At 43.5% G+C, this 24113-nt stretch overlaps 1 protein-coding gene across 2 annotated transcripts in view; it reads right to left on the bottom strand.

The window, feature by feature from the left end:
- FTO (FTO alpha-ketoglutarate dependent dioxygenase) overlaps positions 1–24113 on the bottom strand; it is a 372377-nt gene that overhangs the window by 150790 nt on the left and 197474 nt on the right. The window contains exon 8 of one of the 2 annotated variants that reach the window (XM_027618868.2): positions 7537–7661. In XM_027618868.2, coding sequence (XP_027474669.1) covers positions 7537–7661 — 125 coding nt within the window. Of the gene's footprint in view, positions 1–7536; positions 7662–21247; positions 21281–24113 lie in introns of those variants that run through there. The other variant, XM_027618869.2, reaches the window with a different exon arrangement.

The following is a 24113-nucleotide window of genomic DNA, read 5'->3' on the forward strand; positions in this document are numbered from 1 at the left end:
TGCTCAGCACCGCACTGATACGATGAAAGGCACATCAGGATATTAGCAGGTAACCAGCAGAAAGCAACTGCCTGGAGCAGGTAAAATGCAAACTGGAAGCCACATTTTTTTTTTTTAAGTATTTATTTCAGAGAGACAGGGAGAGACAGCACGCAGGGGGGCGGGGAGGAGCAGAGGGAGAGGGAGAGAGAAACTCAAGCAGACTCCATGCTGAGTGAAAAGCCTGATGCGAGGCTCGATCTCACGACCCATGAGATCATGAGCTGAGCTGAAACCAAGAGTAGGACATTTTAACCAACTGCACCACCCAGGCGCCCCTGAGGTCACATTTACACTCAGCGTTGCCCCTCCTGGCCTAAAAGTCATCCTCTTGTGCAGAGAAACTGTTCTAGGGAGGCCTCTCCCCTCCCCCCAGTTCTAGTTCACTTCCAGGAACGGCAAGGGATCGGGAACAGCTGCCTCAGGAGCAAGACCCTGTCTGTTTGTCCTGGTCCCAGCTCAATTCCACGGTGTTCGCTTCTGGGCTCTTCCTCAAGTACCCGAATCAGCCTGCGCACACAGCGTCCTTCCTCACTCAGGCCGGAAGCGGGGGTCAGGGTGCAGACTTAGAGACCAAAGAACTACATACGAGAGATCTCTCCTCAGATCCAGTCTCTAGGTTTCCACCTCTGGCACGAGGAGATGAATATGTACCCAAAAAAGCAACAGGCCGGCATCTCAAATGGTCATTCCTCTTCAAAATTAAGAAGGAACTCAGAGTACTTATGAATACAGGAATGGGTTGAGAGGAAAGCTATTCTCTTTAGCCAGCCACTGAATAAATCTGAGTGCCAGGCACTGTTCTAAATGTAGGGGTCTGTGGTAAACAGGCACCAGGGTCCCTGCCCATCCAGGGCACTCCTCCTTCTAACAGAGGAGTGATCTGGGCTGCAGGTTTTGCAGTTGGTGAACAGGCAAATCCCCCGCCCTCACCAAGTTTACATTCTGGTAGGAATGACAAAATGTCAAAATGAAATCAAGTACATATATAATACATATCAGGTGATTCCTTTTTGTAAGCTCCTAGCAAACTGTAAGTTCCCTTGGGGCAGACTCCAGGGCTAAGTCATCTTCCAGGTGCCTGCAGAAAAAGAATGGAAATCTGCAGACTAGCCACTGTGTTCCCATTACCCTGTCCTGCCCTCCCCTGCATTCAACGACACATTATTTCAAAACTGACACTGTACCATGCTCATCTCTATATTTCCCACAGCTTTTAGCATAGTTATTTGTACATAACAAGCACTCAATAAATAAGAGTTCATCGCTAAACTGGATTGGATCGACTTGTCAGTTTTGTACATAATTCAGGCCAGCCAGGAGGCAAAAAGGAGAGCCCACACTTCCACAGAGAGAAACTTAATGTGCTAGTCTTAGAACCAGAGCAGATCCACAGAAGTAATTTCCACAAACTGCTTTACTCGCTGCACCCAGATCACAGTTCTGAAGCTGATTCGCTTTAGAAAAGGTTATAACAGCTAGATTGTGGAGCCCTAACGAAGATGGATCCATCCAAAGTGGATCCAGTCCTGGAGATAAACGAGATGGTAAAGGTTATGGTGACTATGGTCAGTGATAAGATGGTCAATAATAAAATGGTTCTCTTGTCCAGAAAAAGGGCTAACTTGGCAGGTTTTTGAGCTGACAAAGCCCAATATGGGGAAGACATGTATATAAAGCCATCTAGACCTAGCGAGTTCATTTTAACCGGAAGCAAGTAGTTCCAAAAGCTTTTCTAAGAAACTGCCATAAACATTTTTCAAACTGTTCTCAGCACCATTTAAAGGCTCCTTGGACCCAAACAAAGTTGTCTGTTATGGGACTATTGAAAATCCTATTTGAGCCTAGAAGTGGAGAAGCTGTACGTAGACAGAGTTTCCATTTAATCAGTGACATTCCCATCCAGTGTGCAATGCTCAGAGACGCTGTAACGGAGGAGATGAGAAGGGGAGAAGGAATGGGGACGGGGTCTCCCAAAACAAATAAGCGGGGCCACCTGCAAATAAACAAAGGGCTGGGCCTACCCAGGGGAGCAGGGAAATGGGCCCAGCTTTATTCTCATGACAACTTCATTTGAAGCTCCCTTCCCTCAATATGCCATATACCCCTAACAGGCCCGTGAGCTCCTTCCCACTTAAAGGGGCTAAGTGATTACATAGGCCATGTTTTTAAATCCCCTAATAAGAACCTAATGGCCTTAAATAAGCACATGAAAAGATGTTCAAGACATCATTCATCATCAGGGAAATGCAAATCAAAACCACAGTAACAACCCTAGGATATCTGTAATCCAAAAAACAAAGGAAAGTAAGTGTCAGTGAGGTTGTAGAGAATCTGCAAGCCTTGTGTATGACTGCTAGGAGCGTAAAAGGGGGCAGCGGGTGTGGAAAACAGTCCAGCAAGTCCTCAAGCGACGGTATGACTCAGCAAGTCCACTCCTGGGTTTACATTCAGAGGACCAGAAAATGTGCCACTCAAAAACTTGTACACAAAGGTACACAGCAGGGTGATTCAGAACAGCTGCACAGCCCAATGTCCAGCGGCCAGTGAATGGATAAATAAAATGTGGTCTAGTCATAGTGGAATATTACTTGGCAATAAAAAGGAATGGAGTACTTATATAGGGCTACAACACAGATCAACCCTGAAAACATTGTGTGAAGTAAAAGAAGCCGGATACAAAAAAGTCACACAGTGTAGGATTCCATTTACATGAAATGTTCAGAACAGGCGAATCCACAGAGACACAAAGTAGGTTGGTGCTTGCCAGGGACCTGGGGAGAAGGTGGGGGGGGGGGGCACTGAGAGTGGCTGTTAACAGGTCTGGGGTTTCATTCTGGGGTAACGGAAATGTTCCGGAATTGGATAATGGTGATGGTTGCACAGTCTTGTGAATATACTAAAAAAAGAAAAAAATCACTTAATTGTAAATTTTAAAATGATTAATTTTATGTTACATGAAATTTTATATTTTGTGAATTATATCTTGATTGGGGAAAAAAAAACCCTAATGGCCTGGCGTTCGTCTTACTTTGTTGTATTTGCATCTTACTTAGCAAAAATTTAAAGGCACTGTTTCCAAGTTAAAAGGCACCGTTCATTCTACAAGTGTTGCTCAACTCCCCATGTTAGCCTCCACCTAGCTCTCGATTCACTCTAACTCCCCCCAGGCCGACATGGTCAGGTCAAAACCCAAGATGAAACACACACTGACTGTGGGTAATGTTTAGAAGCTTTTTTTGTTTCTATTTTAAATATAACTACCGTCTGGGCAACACTTGTGTATGTAGACGGTGTAGTGCACCGTAAGAGAATTTTCAATAGTACAGCAATTCTAGTCTGCAAAGATGTCTACGGTGAAATACTCTCCTGAGTGGGCTGGAGCAACTTGCCGCTCTGTTGTGGTTAACGATGGTTCCCCCGCCTTCCTTTCCACTGCCTTCACGGCCCCTTTCTGGGAACTTGCTAGAATCTCATCCCCCAGATACACGCTTCAGCTGGCTGCCGAACGCATTTTCGCACGCCCAGCCCCTCACGCAGTGCTTTGTGTGTGCTACGGATACGAAACATACAAAAATGCTAATGGACTCAACTCATTCTCCCTCCAGAGCACAGAGTCACAGGCTGTGCCCGCCGGCTCCCAAGAAGTACGGAGCTTTGTGAAGCCCGACGTTGCTGGTGGGAAGCCAGGACACTCTATGTTCACAGGGAGCTGGGAGAGAGCTTTAAGTAGATTACTCTTATCAATTAACAGTAAGTAAACAAGCAGCTTATGACCCGCCCATTGTTGGCAAAAATGAACATCTCTATGATGGTTCTTTGAAAAAGGAATAAAGAAAGGAACAAATCCATCTACTCAATTAACATTATGTGCTTTTGTCTTCCTTTTACAGACAAGAAATCGCAAAGTTGTGGTAAGAACAAAACAGTGTCTAGGAGTGACACGGATACTCAGTATCCAAACATGCGTAATGTTCGGTGGTCAGAGGCTGAAGTGGAACGCAATTTTTTGGTAGAGCATTTTCTCAAACGCTTGATTTACCTACATTCGCTCAACTGAGTGAGCGAGCTGAAAATAAAATATCTGACTCTCATTCCGACGTGTTCAAGGCAAAGGAAGCCCATTCCTTTCCTTCGGCTGGCTCCGGATAATTATTCCACAACAGACATGCCCTCAAAATTCTCCACGATGGAGGAAAGGCGCTAGGGATTTGTGGGAAATAAACCAAGGCGCCAATGTTTTGCTATATTTTATTTAGAAAAACAACTCGGGCACGGACATGGAGCTGTACCTTTTCTTCAGTGCACTTTTCAAATGATAATTTCTTCCACTGTCACCATTAAATCTTAATCCATTCCAGCTCCTTGCATGGGTCATTGAGTCTATATGTACTGCTGTTATTTTAAAATGTTTCCCCTTGGTAGGGAGAGAGGGGGAGACAAGACGTTGAGAGCCAGATGGGCCTTCTTCACAGTTCATTTATCAGACCTAATACGCGGGGCTCCACCCTCTTCTCTCTCACTATTGCGGTTAAACCTCCATATAATTTGGTAATCATTTTCATTATCGGAGAGTGACCCTCACGCAGCCTCACCCGGGACACCCAGTCCCTGCAGCTGCTCTTTTTCTGCCTTTTCCTACAGTAGACCCTAAGAACCTCAGGGTTTATTAGCTGCAGACTGACCTTTGGGCTGCAGAGGTCAAGAAGGGGTCAGATCAGAGGGCTTGCCCAGTTCTTTAAAAGCTATAACAAGCTGTCCATCAGGCAGAGTGGACTGTATAAACAAAGCCAAATCTTCAGAAATTCTGTACCACTTCTGTTAACACTTACCCAGCATTCACACAGCTTCTCCTGATGTACTTTGGATCATTCAGCTCGGGGGAAGTGAATAGACAGCCCTAATAAGCCTATTTGGAGAGGCTTGTTTCTGGGATTACCGAGCTTGGGGAAGGAAACCCACGGCATTCAGCTGTGCCTCTGGAATCGCAGGGCTGTGTGACACTGTGACAAACTCGGTTACCCCGAGTCAGGCAGAAGTGACACTTTCCTCAAAAAGCTAAATTACAGGGAACATATGCTTTCAGTTTAAGAGACTTCAGGGAGTCCCAAACAATGGCGCGGCTCTTGGCCTGAGAGAGAGACAAGTATTTTAAAACCCAGTTACAAGTTCGGCTTTAAAATATTCTCCCTAATATCATTACTGCAGGGGAGCCTGTGGGGCGGGGGCGGGGGCCCTTTATGACAATGGCCTCCCACGAAAGTCTCCGCTGACCTACATTTCTTGAAGTTGTACTATTCATAACGCATTCTCCAACGTGCAATAGAAGGTAATTAGAGTCATCTGTATTTAACTTTCAGAGGAAAAAATTTCTATTATCTAATCTAACTGATCCCCTGATAGCTTTGATGAAAGTAAAATACTCTAACCTATTGCTTGGCCTTTGGCGAGCGCTAATTATTTTCTGTCAAAGCACATTTTTCCTCGTGTAATTCCAAAGTACACAATGGGCCAATCTCTAAAACACAGGCGGCTCGGGGAGCACGGTGGTGGATGTTTTATAACTTTCACCACCACCAGCCTGATGGCTACTCGGGCCAGTGCCCGGTTCCAGACGGTCAGAGGATGCTTTGATGAGGAAAAGAGAGGTGTATGGTAACAGTCTGTTTATACAGATCATATGGATGAGTCTTTTAGATAGGTCACTGGGATGGGAAACATCAAATGGGGGTGGAGAAGGGGTGGGGGGAGGATTATGGTTATTTAATACTCTGAAGACACTTTTCCTTCTGAGCTCTCAAGACATGACCCTCTTGAAATTTGCTTTCAGGTGTTTAGTTTTAAAGGGGCCTGCAGAGTGTCAGCTGCTAAGCTCTTTCTTTTCTCCTCCCCTACCACAAAGGACTTGAGAATTTCTGTTTCAGATGCTAGACTCCATCAACTTCAACACTGGCTCCAGCTCCTGATTAAACTGTTAGCAGTAAGGGCCAGAAATGCTGAAACCAGACTCCTTTTAAACAGGCCATTTTGGGCATGTTGTCTGATGATTTGGTGTACTAGGAAATTATTGTTAACAAACCAAATGCACTCAACAGAAGACATCCATCCTCAACATTTGGTCTCTGAGCTGTGCTGTCTTTGGAGGGATGGTGGGGGGGGGGGGTGGTGGAAAAGAGATTAGAGGGAAATTCTTTCTTTCTCTCTTTCCTATTTAATAAGAATCACCCTGGGGGGAAAGATATAAAAGGTTAAACACAGAGAGAAACACATCTTAGATGTCCCCACACGGATATTCCAGTATTTAATAAAATATGCATACTTTAATGAATATATATGCTGAAGTTGGAATACAAGAAAAGTTAAATTGGAGATTATTTAATTACTGTAGTTGAAACTCTCATACACTCTGATCTGACTACACTACGAAAAAGAGGGGAAGGGGAGAGTATCAAGGTGAATTTTAAAATTATTCTTTTAATGCAAGTCTGAGTTTAGAGATAATACATATACCCGAGCAGCAAGTTTCCAACACCCAGTCGGAATGCACAGTTCATACTCTTAAACTGTCTCCTTTCTTGGAAAATGCTCATCTTTAGCCTTGTTCAGACAAACCAATTTTCATGATAACTGTTACTACTAGTAAAGCCACTAATTATTACAAACTCTGCTGCTGAACTCATTTGGAGAAATATTATGTCTATCAATGTTCTTGACTCCCAGGCACACAGGATTTTTAAGCCTCAAATAAGACTCGGAGACAAAAATTCAGCATGATCTTCCTGATTCCTCTCCCTCTTGCTGAGAGACAGGTGATAATTCAGCAATTTTTACCAAGTGCAGATCTAAAGGGTAACCCTAACGTTTGGGGGAAGTAGTTCCTGCCTTCCACCCATCAATTGTTTCTCAAATAAGAGCAGGATAACAGAATCTAGAGTACGCAAGCCTCAATTCTGCAAAAACTCATGATTTAAGGAAACTTTGTACCAGTAGCAGCTTTCTAACCACAGGTAAGTCCATAAGCAAAGAAACTAGGTTGAAGCCAACATAATTCCTACTTGGCCAATTCTAAAACTGGGATTTGATAAATCGACCACTTTCAAGCAAACTGCCTCTCACTGAGTGATGTAGGAGCACCGTGTGAATTTCCCAGACATCTGCCCTAACTAGGCAGCAACGTTAGTCTTTTAGAGTGGTGATTAAAAGGGTCCTTTGGCATCAGCTACTTCTATTCTGTTATGCTCAGGATGCAACCACTGATGCAAAACGTTACACTCAGGGATGAATCATACACACCTACAGATGACATCATGGCTCATTATAATTAATGTAGTAGGTACCGTGTGCAGGAGAGCTAACTTTGGCTGAGAGCATCTATAACTTACTGATTTTTCATGGCCCCTCCAATGAGAGGCGTAAGATGCATCGTGAGGAAGGGCTCAGCCGAATACATCGCGGTGTTTTCAGGGACGACAAATCCCATTTCATCAGAGAACTGACCTGGCATGCCACTCCCTCCTCAAGTTTTGACGTGTGGTGAGCAAGGCAAGGATGGCAGTCAGGATTTCATTCCTTTGTTCCACGGGGACGCCCTCTCTTCTAACTTCATGAAGCACAGCATTTGTCTAGAAGGAATGGTCCAAAAAAAGAGAGAGCAGGAAAAATTAATAATAAAAAAAAAGCCCATAAGCAAATAAGGACAGTAAATCAATGGCTTTTTTATTACAGTTCCCCTGCTAACAAATCAATACAGTAAATGATGGTCAAAAATGGCCAGCATATATTTTGTATTTAATCAATGTACAAGGCACATAAGGTAAACTCAAAAGCTTCATTGCCTTAAGTAACACATCGAGATACTGTGTGTTCTCACTCTAATTTCGTCAGTGCACCACCAGTCTTTTTCCTGGGAACTGCCTCCCATGAGCTATTATTAGAAATGATTTTCACGTACACTTCACTGTGAGTTGTTTGTTTTGCCTTTTAAAAAAGAGCAGTCTCTGACTTTCGCTCGCTCTGTTTCCTGCCACCCAGCTGAGGATTTCTGCACTGCCTCTCCTGTCTGAATCATTAATTTCTATTTCCAGCCACGCAAGCAATTTTTTTTTTGGTTCACTCATTTTCCTTGCTTGTTGCAAATCAAAAGCTTGCAAAGAAAGAAACAATGAAGGCTTCCAGCTTTAAAAATCCACGACATATTTCAAATGATATGTACAGGGATTCTTGTGCATAGCAGCCTTCCGATTTGAGGAAGAATCACCTACTCTACGGTCACGGGTACGGTCCTTCAGAGAAATTAGGCTCACAGGTGAGTACAAAAACACTCCAGCTTCTACCGAGCATTGGAAAACATCCGATGCTGCCTTTAGAAATAGTGGAAGCCCTACACATCATACCCCGCTCACCCTACCAAGGAGCATTACATCAAAACTCAAATCCGAAAGTGTCATTTCAATTTTATCTACAACGCACTCCTGTATGCTCGTTTGGCACACATGTGTTTTAAATGTGCAAATTCATGTAATGTAAGAAACAATTAAGAAAACAATATAGAGGATTCTATTGGCACCTGAAATGTGAGCGAGCAAATGCCTTTCGAGTTTTAATGCTAGAACTTTTCATTGCACATATTTATCTTCATGTAACTGGAATAGAAATCTTGAGAATTTAGGCATGTTTTTCATTTAAAGTTGGTGTGGCTTCTTTGGAGATGTTATACCCAAAGCAAATACTAAAAGGAATGAACCTGTTACTTTCTTTGAACTGGTTGCTTATCTGACTGATGCCAATGCCTTCATTCACTTAAAGAGCACACTCACCATTTGGTCCTCACGTAACTTGAAATACTACTTCCTTACTCCTCTATGGCATTCGGCAGTGTATACCAAATGCCGTCCATGACAGCCTTGAGAAGAGGTGTAATGAACATCTGTTGTCTGGCTGCCTTCTATCCAGACCCCGTCCCCCTTTATGTAACAACATCAAACCTTCTCTTAGGGAAGTCTTTTATTGTATGCAGTCTTAGAGAGACTGCCAACTAAAAAAAGTGTCCCGCTCTCTCCCATGAAGGATGTGGGCCAGGCCAACCTGATTCGCTTTTCCAGGACTTGAGACACTTAAGAAGAATGACAAAGAAAGGGAAAAAACTTGGAGGCTATTTATCAATTTCCTTAGTTCCTACCACCTGTGGTCCTCAAAGTATTCCTGGTTTCCTGAACTTTCTGAGTAGAGATCATTCCTCTTCTTTGGATACCATGGAGTTATCCAATATCCTCTGAATCAAGTCCCATTTGGTTCAAATTCACCAGAATCTTGTTTCTGTTGCTTACAGTCAAAAAGCCTAACTGATACAGAAAGATAAGATGGGAAAAAGTATCTCCTCAGTTAAAGGATCCAGGATAATATGACTAGCACTAGCCCAGAAAAGGACCCTGATCTCTGCCTCCTGGGTCCAGAATAACATCTACTAGACCAGGCCATATACCCAGTCGGACACTCTGAGCTTCGAGGGCAATGACATTTTTAGCCCTCTAGCACAGGAAGAAATGCTCATATTCTCTAGGTGCTTCTCCCGCATGAAGCCCAGGCTCCAAGTGGCTAAAGCAGGAGTCGCAAATGCAAATACCCACCAGAGCCAGAAAGGTAACATGAATGAGTTAAGCAAGATGACCTGATGAGAGCATGTGCTCTGCGCAAAAAAGGCAGTCACTGTTCAGCAACAGCCAACTCCACCATTCCGAAAAGCTGTCTCGGTGGTGCCGGATTCGTGAATTTTCAAAATAAACAAGACATCTGTCTTGATTTTTTTTTTTTTTTTTTTTTTTTTACGTGAGATCTCCTGACTTGTACATGCTGGAAACTCATTTTTTTAAACTGTTAAAATACCATGTGGCCAAACAAGAAATGCCAGTGACTGAAAAGAACTCAGGCAGCTGCTCACTGGTGACCTCTAATGTAAAAGACGTCTAATTTTGGAGAGGTGCTAGCATCGATGGGTACTCTAGCAAAAGCAGCGCCCCTTGTCTGTGATGCCCTACCTCAAGTATTTAAAGTTGGAAGGAACCTCAAAATGTCTTGTAATTTATCACTATGTCTATAGGTACATATTATGTTCCCAAAATAATAAGCAAAATGTTTCAAATAGAAAAGTACACATCCAGAGGACTCCAAGGACATAAATAAAATAAATTCTCCTTGTGACTGTATTAAAATAACTTTTTAAAAAAAGTCATTTATCTCTTCTTTACCTTTTGCATCATTTAAGTTTTATCCAGAGGCCCTTGGTTTCCCTGATCAGCCTCTGAGAGGCGAAGGAGAAAGGATTTAAGAAAGCAAGTTTCACAATGTCGAGGACCCTGTTTATTTCACTACTGCATCCCAGTGCTTGCCTAATGATTTTATAAATATTTGTCAAATCAGTAAATAAAGAAGGAACTTGAAAAACAAGTATTGCAAAAACTAAGAGCAAGAGAAGATTGTCTTTTGAGACTTTACTATTAGATAAACTTGTAAACTCATACAATATACTAAGAGACAGTTACGTGCTTTACCAAGGTGCTCTCTCCACTTGACAAAAGGCTCCACTTCGAGGTCTATTTAAATAAATAGTCCCAGTAGTGCAGAATCTCCCAAACTTCAGTCATTCTAGCACAGTCTCAAAATTCTTGCCACGTTTGTGAATGAGGTATACAATATTTAGTATTTTTATTTCAAATGACCCACATTTTAAAGTATAAAGTAAATTAGCTTCAAAAGAAAATTGGAAAACCACTGGTACCTGTCTTAAATGAAAAGATAACTGCAAAAATAGGGGTGCCTGGGTGGCTCAGTCAGTTAAGTGGCTGCCTTTGGCTCAGGTCATGATCCCAGGGCCCTGGGGTCGAGCCCCACATCGGGCTCCCTGCTCAGTGGGGAGCCTGCTTCTCCCTCTCCCTCTGCTGCTCCCCCTACTTGTGCTTTCTCTCTAACAAATAGAATCTTTTCTTTTTTTAAAGATAACTGCAAAAACAATATATTAAAAACAAGGCTAGGAGCGCCTGGGTGGCTCAGTTGGTTAAGCAGCTGCCTTCGGCTCAGGTCATGATCCCAGGGTCCTGGGATCGAGCCCCGCATCGGGCTCCCTGCTCAGCAGAGAGCCTGCTTCTCTCTTTCCCTCTGCCTGCCACTCTGCCTACTTGTGCTCTCTATCTCTCTGTCAAATAAATAAATTTTTTTAAAGATTTTATTTATTTATTTGACAGAGAGAGACACAGCCAGAGAGGGAACATAAGCAGGGGGAATGAGAGAGGGAGAAGCAGGCTTCCCGTGGAGCAAGGAGCCCGATGTGGGACTCGATCCCAGGACCCTGGGATCATGACCTGTGCCGAAGGCAGACGCTTAATGACTGAGCCACCCAGTCACCCTCAAATAAATAAATTTAAAAAAAAAATCTTAAAGAAAAAAAAACAAGGCTATATGTTGATTTCATTCTAGATAGACGTTGCTTGCTGAAGGCTCTGGGACCGAAGCCTACTGTGTCGTTGTAAATGAGGCCATTAACAAGTCTTGGTGAAAGTTAAAGACACGAAGACCTCCTTGACACAAAGATGTGGACTGAAAAGGAGCTGAAAAGGGGGTTCAATTTCTCAGTGTGATCCCCACTATCTGCGGGGTCCTGGAGCGCCACCTAGCGTTCCCCTGGTTAACACCCATGGTCCACATCCCAAGCTCTGGATGCACCACCTTACTACAATGATTTTCCAACACTTCACAAATAAAGCTCTTTTTTCTCCAAGTGTATTCTTACAGGGAACTCAATATATAAAACAAAACAAAACTGGAGCAGTTCTCTTTGAAGAAGCTGCTATGGAGGACCTAAAAGCTCCCTTTGTCATGGGGCATCTCTTCAAAACCCCAAGGAACTATGAAACACAATTTGCCAACCTCAACCGAGAGCATTTAAAATAGCGTTCAAATTTTTTAAAGTTTATACATTGTTGGTGGGAATGCAAAACACTGCCATTGTGGTAAGCAGTTTGGCAGTTTCTTACAAAGTTACACATACACACTTAACATATGACCCATCGATCCCATTTCTGGGGATTTAGCTAAAGAAATAGAAGCTTATGTGTACACAAAAACTGCTACAAAAATGTTCATAGCAGCTTTATTTATAACTGCCCCAAACTGGAAACAACCTCAATGCCCTACAAAGGGTAAATGGATAAACACACTGTGGTACATCCACACAAAGGAATACTGCTCAGCAGTAAAAAAGGACAAGCAATTGATAGACGCAGCCACTTGTCTGAATCTCAGGCATACTGAGTGAAAGAGGCTGGTCTCCAAAGATTAAACACTGCGTGATTCCATATACTAAACATTCTGGAAAAGACAAATTACAGGGATAGAGAACAGACTGATGGTTGCCAGGGATCAACATAGGTGAGGGTTTGTTACAAAGAGGCAACATAAGGGAATTTTTGGAATGACGGAACTATTCTGTATCCCCACTGTGGTGGCGGTTACGTAAGTTTATACATACTTTAAAACTCATAGCACTGTATATCCCCAAAAGTCCATTTCATCATATGAAATAAAATTTAATTGTTAAAATTCATTTTCATCACATTTTTAAGACAACAAAGAATGCAGAAAGCAAATGTACATATAAATACATCTGAATAAGTAGTGAATAAAAAATAGAACTATATCTAGATTACGAAACAAATTCTGTTACCAAAAAAATCTTTTCAAGATATTAGAAAAGGATGGGTGAATTTAGATTGAGCATTCAGACCCTTAATTATAGTATTTCATAAAATTTAGAATGAAAAGAAGCCATTGCATAAAAGTTAATTTCAGAGTGTCAAAGAGCATTCTTTTGACAAGAATTAACAGTGATATTTTTCTCCTTATACTAGTGTTGGCTCCTTAAGGGTTGACTGTATGCAGGAAATGTTAATAGCCCATTTTCCCATCAGTAGTAACACAGAACTGTCTTCAAACAAGTACCAATTTTTATTTATTTTTTATTTTTTTTATTTTTTATTTATTTATTTGACAGAGACACAGCCAGAGAGGGAACACAAGTAGGGGGAGTGGGAAAGGGAGAAGCAGGCTTCCTGCCGAGCGGGGAGCCCGATGCGGGGCTCGATCCCAGGACCCTGGGATCATGACCTGAGTCGAAGGCAGACGTTTAATGACTGAGCCACCCAGGCGCCCCACAAGTACCAATTTTTAAACAGTCTCCTGTTACCGAAAATACTCCCTCCCCTCTCCTCAAAATAGAGGGCAAGTAAATCAGGGGTTTAGAAATGATGCTCTGGGGGTTAGATTTCATTTCATTAGTAATTCTTTTTCAACAGAAATTGATGAAAATGCTGGCCTATCAGGAAAAGACTGGCAATATTCTTAAGGCTGTTAGTTGCCCAGATCCTGGCTGTCACCTCCTAGCTGTGGGCCTTTATCCCAACTGCAAAATGGTGATGACACCAGAGCCTCTCCACGGGTTCTTGTGAGGAGGAGGTGCCCAGACATACGCCACTATGATTGGGATTGTTTCAAACTCACGAATCAGTCTCGTGCTAGGTTGTACTATTTCAACGAAAACATTCCTGCCAGTATCTATGACTTCACATGGAACATCTGAAAAGGCAATCAGGCAGCCACTGAAGGATCACCACCAGAAGAACCACTAAAGGATCACCACCAGAAGAAGCCTCTACCAGGAGCCAGAGGCACTTGCATCCCCCTAGTGGTAGAAAATCTTTACCCTCTGCCGGTGGGTTTTATTTTTAGAGTCAGTCCTGGTCTTCCTTGACACCGTTCTCTCTCAGGCTACCACCCAATACGTGTCCTGACCTTCTTCATCTCCTCTGGGGGTTCCTCGACTGTTGCTGGCCCAGGGCAAGAGCCCTGGTTCTCATGTGAAGTCTTCTGTTTGCTCTCTCTGGGAGTGACCCCCCCTCCAGTGTCCCTAAGGTTCCCCTATAGACTGATGACTTTGAGCAGATCATCTCAGCCGAGCTCTGGCCCCATATAGCCCCTGACTGCCTATCGCTCCTTAAAAATACCCTTCAAACATGGAGTCTCAACTTCAGCTTGCCCACATCTGAACTATCATTGCTTTCCCATCGCTTCCCTCTTCATTGACCTGCTCTTTCTCCTGTATTTCACTAGAAGGGCAAATGGCACCACTATAAACTCCATCGCCCAATCCAGATGGCCAGGGCTCATCCTATTGGCCTCCCTCTCCTTTCCCTGCACTCCCAGTACCTAAACTTTAACTCCTGTCATTCCTCTCTGTTCAATATCACTCAAACTTATTTTTTCCCCACTGCCACAGGCTGAGTTCAGACCCATCTCTTGTCTGGACCATGCAGTGGCGTCCAAACTACTCTCTCTCTGAGTCCATCTCACCCCCTCACGAATGTTCCTCCTCCAAGAGGGCTATCTCAGGGTTAAAGGAAACAAGGAGCTTCAACCTCCAAAACCTCACCTAAACCAGAGTAGCTCTGTTCGTATATGCTTCACTTGTTGTCATTTGAGACCAAAAAACAAACCAACCAACAAACAAAAAACCTTAACTTTTTTTAGGAGCCGGAATTCTTAACCTGACCAAAATAACCACACCAAAACAACACTCCTGGTCACTTCTCAAATTTTATCTCTTGCCATCTCCCAATCCATTTAGAACCAATGTCAGTTCCCTGAAAATACATGGCCGTTCTACACGATACATTTACCTGTTGCGTAACTGGCCAGTAACTACTAATTCTTTATGAAACACCTCCAAAAAAAAAAAAAAAAAAAGAGAGAGAGAGAGAAAGAAAGAAACACCTCAAATAACACCTCCTCTATGAAGTTCTCCACGAACCGAATCCCTCCTCCCAATTACATAGAGTTGGCCACCCCTCCTTACGTGGCGCTGCTGAACATCTCACAAACCATGCCACGCTCTGTTGCTCTTATTTACTCACTGGATGCTTCCTCCTCCAGAACGGGAGCTCTGTTAGAGCAGCAGGCCACTGCCCATTTCCTCCCAGTACCCTCCAAGGTGCCTACTTTGGCACCGTGTCATGAAAACAGACTCCTGAGAGATGCTTGTTGAATAAATGAAAGCAAATGACATGCCAAAGCATGTCTGGTAAATAAGATGAACTATCAAGCCACTGAGTACTATTTGAGATCAAAAACAATATGTGAGACAAGCTCTGGTTGGATGCAAACTGTACCTGATGAGAATTCTAAGAAAAATGTTGTGGAAACGATTTTTAAACAATGGCATCAAGAAAAATAAGGCTATGCAATCCCCAGGTGACCACGTAGAAGGGCAATACATATCTGGAAGGATGTATCTGAAAGTACATCTAAAAGTTTTACTACACTGGGATCCCATGTAATCTTTCCAGACCCTCCTAATAAGCCAAGAAGTCTCATTTTCTTCACTTCAAAGACAAAAAACCTGCTTTGGACTGTGGCAACCGACAGTATCCTAAGGACCTGTAAGAATTCCCCAGTGTTTTCAGCTTCTCCTGGCTCAAAACTTTATGCATAAAACCAAAGAAAAAATCCACAACCAGAGAGGACAAGGAAGGAGGGAAGAAGGGAGGGAAGGAGAGAGGTTGATTTGAGAATGAAAAAAGAAAAACCAAAACTCTAAGGTTCTAAGAAGCCTTGAAATTGGGGCGCCTGGGTGGTGCAATCGGTTGAGCGGCCAACTGTTGGTTTGAGCTGAGGTCGTGAACTCGGGGTCACGGATCCAGTCCCGTGCCAGGCTCTGCGCTCAGTGGGAAGTGTGCTTGAGATTCTCTCTCCCTCTGCCCCTCCCGCTCATGCTCTCTCTCTAAAGTAAATAAATCTTAAAAAAAGAAAAAAAAAGAAAGAAATCTCAAACTTTGGAAAAAATCTCCCAAGTAGGAATTTATTCAATTAAAACCAAGCAATTCACCTAATTCTTGGTGGATGTATCTGTACACTCAGTCACTGCCAGTATGTCCTAATTCTGGGGTACCATAAGGAAAGCACACATGGACGGACATGCCATCTACACAATTTGTAGCATACAAGGTTTTTGGACAGGAATCACGTTGAGCTTTAAAAGGAAAATTACAGCATTTACTTCTTACTAATAATTCAACAGAAGTCATTAATTCTTTTGGTTCCTTTCTGATATGGGATAACAGCTTCTGAAACTCTGATTTAATCCATCCTTCTTACAAATCAGAGAACTCTGCCTAAGGAAATGCACGGAAACGCGAGGCATTCCACAAACATGGCTGGTAATCCCTCCGCTTTAGTTCATTAAAAAAAAAAAAAAAAAATCTGCTGCTGTTTTTCCCATTTCAAAAGCCATATAAACACCAGGATGCCAGAACTGCATGCCTTTCCCGCCTTCCCATCTCCCAATCCTCACCAGCGCCAAAAAAGCAGTACCGTCATTATGGGGAAAATGCCCCGCCAAACACTTTTCACGTTAGGGCTGTATTTCCCCTCTGCACACACAAATTACTAAGATATGCTCGGACTGATAAAGAGGGCTAAAGGTTCAACTTGTGAAGAAACTTGGTTTAAGATGTTATCAGCTGGGAAAGCTATTTCCTCACATCAACACTGCCACGGGCTGTCAAAAACCCAACCAGGGCTCCCCTCTTCAAAAGTCCAGGAACACTTTTTTTTTTCTTTCTTTCTTTCCTTTTTTTTTTTTTTTTTAAAGAAGAAAGGCACAGAACCCACTGAGATAGCCTTAGTCCCATCAAAGAGAGGTCGATCTCAGGTCTTCCTTCATTTACTGATTGTCAGTTTAAGATGGCTCTTTTGTGAGGCCTCCGGAGCTCAGTGCTGAGTGATGCCTTCACATTTGCTAAACTGGACTGGGCACCACCGAAGATCTCCAGCATGCTGGGATCCAGAGCCCAGCAGAACAAATAAACACGCCTTGCAGCCTTTTTGCCGACTTTATCTCCCTCTCCGGGAGCAGGAGGGTTTTGGGGGTGCTAATGTTTACACAATGTTAAAACTTTCTTTCCCCTGTTTCCTGAATTTGAGAAGACACATCCTGGATGACCTCGGCTGAGAGATAACACCAAGTCACCGCTGGCTGCCCCGTCTATGGACTACTTCAGGCTGCTGTCTCCATCCCGCCCCTCCCAGCCTCCGCCCTTCATGGCCGGCTCAGCAAGGAGAGCAGGAGAGGAGCTAGACTGTCTTGAATGGAAGGCACAAAGGCAGAAGTCTCCAAGAGGCTGCCTACAGAGCAGCCTTTTATTTTAGTCCCACCTACAGATCCACTCGATTCAGTTCATCTCAAAGACCCACTTGATTTGAATGAACATTTCAGCCGAGTTTTTGCCAAAGGAGCCTCAAAAATGTACTAGTAAGCCATACTCTCGCCTTTTCCCATCATGTGCTATTGAACTAAGGGAGCTCCCGGAGAGTAATCAAGGATGATGCTGGTGGGCAGAGGATGCCGGGAAAATGCTCCCTTGGTCAGTTTCCTCATCTGTGAAGGGGTGTCCGTAATAGCACCCACTACCCTTCTGATGATTATGTGAGATAATCCACTTTGAAAGCACTTTGCACAATGCTTGGCATGCACAAAATGCTCAATCAATGTTGGAGATCTGTCACCAGCAGAATTATGTGTAAAAAAATTGGGGCAAAAAGATCCCAGAAGATATGGATTCCATTTATATATATATAAATATATATAAATAAATATATAGGAGATATATATATATATATATCCTAAAATACCACAGCCATGAATCTGAATAATTACTGAGTTTTTTTTCCCCCCAAAGCACTTTCAGAGGACCTCCCATTTTTCTCCTCCTACCAACACAGAAATCACTACAGCTGGTGTGTTTCACGAAAAGTGCCAGAACCACAGCAGCCAGCCCAGTACCGCCTGAACTCTCAGGACCGTCGTGGCGGTGACCACGGGAATGCCCCGGCTGCTGGAGGGAAGGACAGCCTGCCACACACATTTAACATGGGGTGCTGGACCTCAGAGCTCCAGTTGGCAACACTGGTGTTTCAGGTGATGGCGAAAAACCGCCCGCGTTATTTGTCAAGGAAGGAAAAAAAAGAGAAAGCAAGGAAGGGAGGGAGAGAGGGAGGAAAAAAGAAAGGAGAAGGAAAGAAGGAAGGAAAGAGAGAGAGAGAAAGGTGAAGAGGGGAAAGAAGTGTTTATAGAAGCCAGCTGCTTGGGCCCTGGCGCCAGGAGCCCCTCCTCCTGCTATTTCGCACTTGCAACCCCACTGCCCCCACTGGCACAGGTACAACGAAATGTTGACTCCAATGCTTCAGAGAGCACTCGACTGATTTTGTACATGATTAATTGCCAAAGACATGGCTGGCCATATGGAACAGAGAAAGCATCAAGTAATTCATACTTCTGTATGGGATCGCTTGGCCCCTGTTGTTTTAATGTACAGGAAAGAGCTAGTATAGCACAGCCCTGGTGTCTTGCCCCTGACAGCCCATTAAGAAATCTCAAAGCACCTAGTCGAAGTTATGCTGTTGGCTTTTCAATAGCAGCCCAATAAAACAGAAGCAAAGCTTTCCAACTAGTCTTAAATCTTTCACATACAGTACATTAACTACTGTGGCTAAAACAACGGGCTTCTTATGATAGGAAATGCGATTTGATTTCTAGTCTCTGCATACTTACTGAAAGCCTTTTTTTGACCTTTATGGGGTTGGAGTTTACAAAATCATTGTTCTTTTCCCCCTCTGTTTTCCAAGTAGCTTAATAGATTCGTTGGCTTCTGCAGAGTCTACTCTTAGTCACTGCTGCACGCGGTCTGGATCATAAAGCTGATTCACACAGAGGTGGAAGAAACGGCATAATTATTCTTACCAAGAGAGCCCAGGAATCATTCTGGCTTCTGAGGCGCTAGCTTTCTTAAAAAACCAGAAGACAACGAAAGCTACACACCGGGGGGGAGCCTCACAAACACAGTGAGCCTTACCACACTCCCCCACCCCGCTCCCTTTCCCATCACTCTGTGAAATGAATCCATTCGACGTGGGAAAAAAATACCAATTTATTTTCCAGATGCTCTACTGTTGGCTCTGGGTGACACTCTATGCCAGGCAAAAGGAGAAGGTGCCAACCTCGGGTGCAATGCTGTCCCCACTTGCAGTCTATTAGCTCTGTCCATTACAAAAATCTTTGCAGACCGTTATTTTCAGGTTGAGGGGAAATGCATATACATTTCCGTGAAGTCTTCCTTTCCAGGATTTTCAAATGACAGCACTAAAAACTGTAATACCATCACCGGTAGTTTTCTTTGTCAGGTCGGAGGTGTGTTGGCCGGGGATGACTCTGTTGGCACTTTTCATAAAAAATATTTATACAATGTTTTACGTCTGAGGATTTTTAGGTGGTGAAATTATCCTCCCACCAGAAGACACCATATACGGGAAATTCCACTTGACTGCCTATTCATTAGCAGGAGTGTAATTGCCCCTACTGTTGAAGTGAACTAACAGCCCATTTAGAGCTCTAAGCCAATGGCAATTTCTCTGCCTCCCCGCCACCTCCCCTTCCTCAGAACATGCTGGTACTTTCCAGGATGAGCAGCTCGACCAGTAAACAATTCATGAAACAGAGGGCAACAGCAAGAGGCTCGAAAGGAAAAAAAAAAAAAAGGCATTGAAATTGACTCGGTAATGTAGCAATGAAGACACCCTGCGAGATTTCTACAGAGACAAGAAGCCTTCTCACCCACCATTATGTGATAGATATTTCCTGTTTTATTCATGGAATGCTCCATGGGGTATGATGGTAATGTAATTCCTATTTTACAGATGGGAAAACTGAGTTTGGGGTGCTGAAATGCCCAAGAATAATACACACTTCAGGGGCAGAGGCATGAGCATGTGAAATCTTTGCATGTCTAGCTGACTGCTCACTGCAGTGGAAGCTCTAACAGATTATATGTAAAAGTATTATATGTAATATATACCTAGAGACAGTGAAAAGAAATTCACATGAAAGTATCTTCCTGAAATCTCATCCATGGAAACAAACCCCTACCTTAGCTTCCTCGCTTCGATAAAGAAATTAAAAGGTTTAGACTACAAACACGGCACACAGGGATACTCCCTGGATCCAGAATTAAATGTGGACATCTGCATGCATCTCACATAATGAACTCGAGAATGACAGCGGGCTTCTTCCCAATTACTTCCCAATTCAGCAGTGCCTTGCCTTATCTGTGTCTTTTCATCAGAAACTATTCACTCCACAAATAAAAAAGCAACAATTCTCCCAACCCTGCCACAACACACATGGCCCCCGACTCCCAGCCACTGCTTCTAAGAATCTCCCTGTGCTAATCTAGTCATTGGACTAACTATTAATTGGAGGTGAAGAATGGCTAGCTACACCGAGCACTCCATAACTGATCCACTGGTGATGTTTAGCCTAAAAGTGGCTTAGCTGCGTCCCATCCTTGGGCAAGTGAAAAGTTACCCAAGATCTCCATCAGATCAGCTCTCCCCTTCCCCCAAACAGCAGTAGCACAAAGGCTGAAGGGGTCTGTCATGCACACTGGATTATATGAAGTGTAAAACATTGGGGGAGCGGGGAAGGGGAGGGGAGGCCTTTGAAAGGGAACGGGGGAAAAAGAAATCACACTTGCAAGAGGATCCAGCTGACAGCCCAGTCCCTAACAAGTGAGACAAGTGAATATGTTTGGAAACATTGTGAATGCAGGAAGAGTGCGGGCCTTTTGTCTGTGGCCCTACAGTGTGTCTTTAACCCAACTGCTGCCTGCATCACTGAACATATGTTTTCTACACAAGAACTGAAGCAGAAAAGGCTCTTTGTTATAATTCACTCCTTTGTATTTATCTGTCCCACCCCCCCCCCGCCCACCCCCACACTCAGTAACATCCAAACCAAAGCCCTGGTGGAAACTTTAACTGCCCGAGAGAGTGAGGCCAGAATGCCCAGCCGGGACCCTTCTCCTGCCCCCCAGGCCTAGAGAACTGCTCTCCTCACAATGGCAGGAGCAGCAAGAGGGCACATTTATTTAGGGCCTACTATGTGCTCGGTGTCGCAACAAGCATTTTATCCACATCATCCCATTTAATCCAACAGTCACCATTGTATGAGGCACCTTTATTTTAAAGATGAGAAGACGGCGGCACCACCGAGAGAGTCAATAATCCCCAGAGCCACAAGGGAAGAGTTCAGTTTTAGATGTGTGGTGCTGGCAATGCTCTGGGGGCATCAAACTGGGCGACAGAGCTGGAGAGAAATGCAGATGTAGGATTTGAGAATATGGGAAAATTTACACACACACACACACACACACACACAATTTACACACACACACACACACACACACACACACGCTGGAGAGAAATGCAGATGTAGGATTTGAGAATATGGGAAAATTTACACACACACACACACACACACACACACACACACACACACACACACACACCCCATTCTGCGCTTTAAACTAAACGTCACTGCATCTGAGCTGGGAACCGGGCAGTACAGAACTCAGAGTCAAGCAAAGCTGATGAGGCTTCCTAACTCCGGGCTGCGATGAAGAGAAAATTTGTAGGTCACTCTTGTCCTTGTGGGTTTTACCACGGGGGGGACGAAGCCAGGCTCTGGAGTCCCAATTCCTCAGTGGCTTAGAGTTGGTCATGAGCAAGTTACTTACCCTCTCTGTACCTCAGTATTCTCATCTGTAAAATGAGGGTATTTCTAGCATCTACTTTAGAGGGTAAACGGGATTCAATTTTTAACACCAGGTCCTTAGAATAGTGCCTGACATGTGGTAAGGCCCCAGTGAGTGTCAGCTACATCAGAGAAGAGTCCCACTTAGAGCCACAGTAAAGGCACTAACACTGATCATGGTCTTTAGACTAACCTAGGTCTTTATTTCTCCCTTTCTTCCCTGTTCGTGTTAACCATGCATCGACACCAGATAAGTCAGTGTCATTTAGCATGGATCCCTTTGGCTGCTGTTGGTGGTGATGACAGGCAATGGCAGCTAACATTATCCAGCACTTACTACATGCTAGGTGCTACTCCCATGCACTGTATCACTGAATCCTAAAACAAAGTCTATGAGAGAAAGGTATTATCGTTTCCATTTTGCAGATGAAAAGCCTGAGCAGCAGAAAGATTATACAACTTGCCAAATTTTCCACCATTAGTCAGCAACAGAGCCAAATCTAACCCCGGGATCTGACTCCAGTGACTGAAGCGAACATATATATGTGTAAACTGATTTATATCATCTAAAGTCCTTTCATGAATGTTATCTCATTTAATCCTCATAAAAACTATGTGATTTAGGTAGAGCAAATATTATTAACCACATTATTGCACATGAGAAATCTGGGGTTCAGCTAAACTAAATGACTCGTTCAGTATCCCAATTAGTGTAGGAGTTGAGCTGTTACTAGCAACCCGGCGTTCTAACTCCAGGACCAGCATGTCTACACTCAACTCACAGAGCAGAATTACTAGGGGCAAATTCCCATGGAGTAAGTCAACTAATTTGAGTCTCTGCTATCTGGCGGACATCCCTAATGTCACAGTACCTGGCCACTAGGTGCTTACAATCGTAGTAAGGAAATAAAATACATACACAGCGTGGGGGTGACCGAGGGGGTTGCATAAAACAACTGTTGAATTCAACATAGCTCTTAGAATTGATCTTGATTTACAAAAGTCACTCATAAAGCAGTTATCTACTCGACTGTCCTGTTCACAGTCTATCATAACCTTAACATTCCCACTTAACACTCATCTGGCCAAGTACTCTTCTCCTTTTCATTTGAAGGAAATAAAAACTAAAATGAAGACCTGTAAGACCAAAGACAGAACTAATAAATTCCACCACATGCATCTGCTCACTCTTAAAAAATATCTTATTTTTCTTAAGATTCCTGAGGTCCAGAAGTAAGCCTCACTATAATGAAGCTGCTCATGCTATTGACAATGTGACTATTAAAACTCTCAATGAAGTAACAGTCTGGTAGGGAAAGAGAATTCAGGGAAAATCACATGAGCAGAGTTGGTGCACTTGTCTCTGATAACATCTACTTAAGACAAATGCAGTCCCTGCCTAGGACGTGCTCTGGAAACACAACTGTCTGCAAAGTCTTCAACGCCAGCATGACTTGCTACCTGGCACGTATCTACTCAGAGGAGACGAACAAACACACACACACACACACACACACACACACAGGCACACACACAACTGTGGGATATGATCCGTGCCACTGACAAGCAGTTGCCGTTAGACATAAAAGTGTGGCTTCAAGCAATGTCCACAATAGCCAAACTGTGGAAAGAGCCAAGATGTCCATTGACAGATGAATGGATAAAGAAGATGTGGTATACACACACACACACACACACACACACACACACACACACACACACACACACACACAATGGAATATTATGCAGCCATCAAAAGGAGTGAGATCTTGCCATTTGCAACGACATGGATGGAACTGGAGGGTGTTATGCTAAGTGAAGTAAGTCAATCAGAGAAAGACATTATCATATGACCTCACTGATATGAGGAATTCTTAATCTCAGGGAACAAACTGAGGGTTGCTGGAGTGGTGGGGGGTGGGAGGGATGGGGTGGCTGGGTGATAGACACTGGGGAGGGTATGTGCTATGGTGAGCGCTGTGAATTGTGCAAGACTGTTGAATCACAGACCTGTACCTCTGAAACAAATAATGCAATATATGTTAAGGAAAAAAAAAAGAAAAAGATAGCAGGAGGGGAAGAATGAAGGGGGGGAAATCGGAAGGGGAGACGAACCATGAAAGACGATGGACTCTGAAAAACAAACTGAGGGTTCTAGAGGGGAGGGGGGTGGGGGGATGGGTTAGCCTGGTGATGGGTATTAAAGAGGGCACGTTCTGCGTGGAGCACTGGGTGTTATGCACAAACAATGAATCATGGAACAGTACACCAAAAACTAATGATGTAATGTATGGTGATTAACATAACAATAAAAAAATTTGGGGGAAAAAAAGAAATAAAACATAAATTTTAAACTGAAAAAAGAAGTGTGGCTTCAGCAGAAGTG

Source organism: Zalophus californianus, chromosome 17 (genome assembly GCF_009762305.2).
Source record: "Zalophus californianus isolate mZalCal1 chromosome 17, mZalCal1.pri.v2, whole genome shotgun sequence".
In the NCBI taxonomy this organism is placed as follows: domain Eukaryota; kingdom Metazoa; phylum Chordata; class Mammalia; order Carnivora; family Otariidae; genus Zalophus; species Zalophus californianus.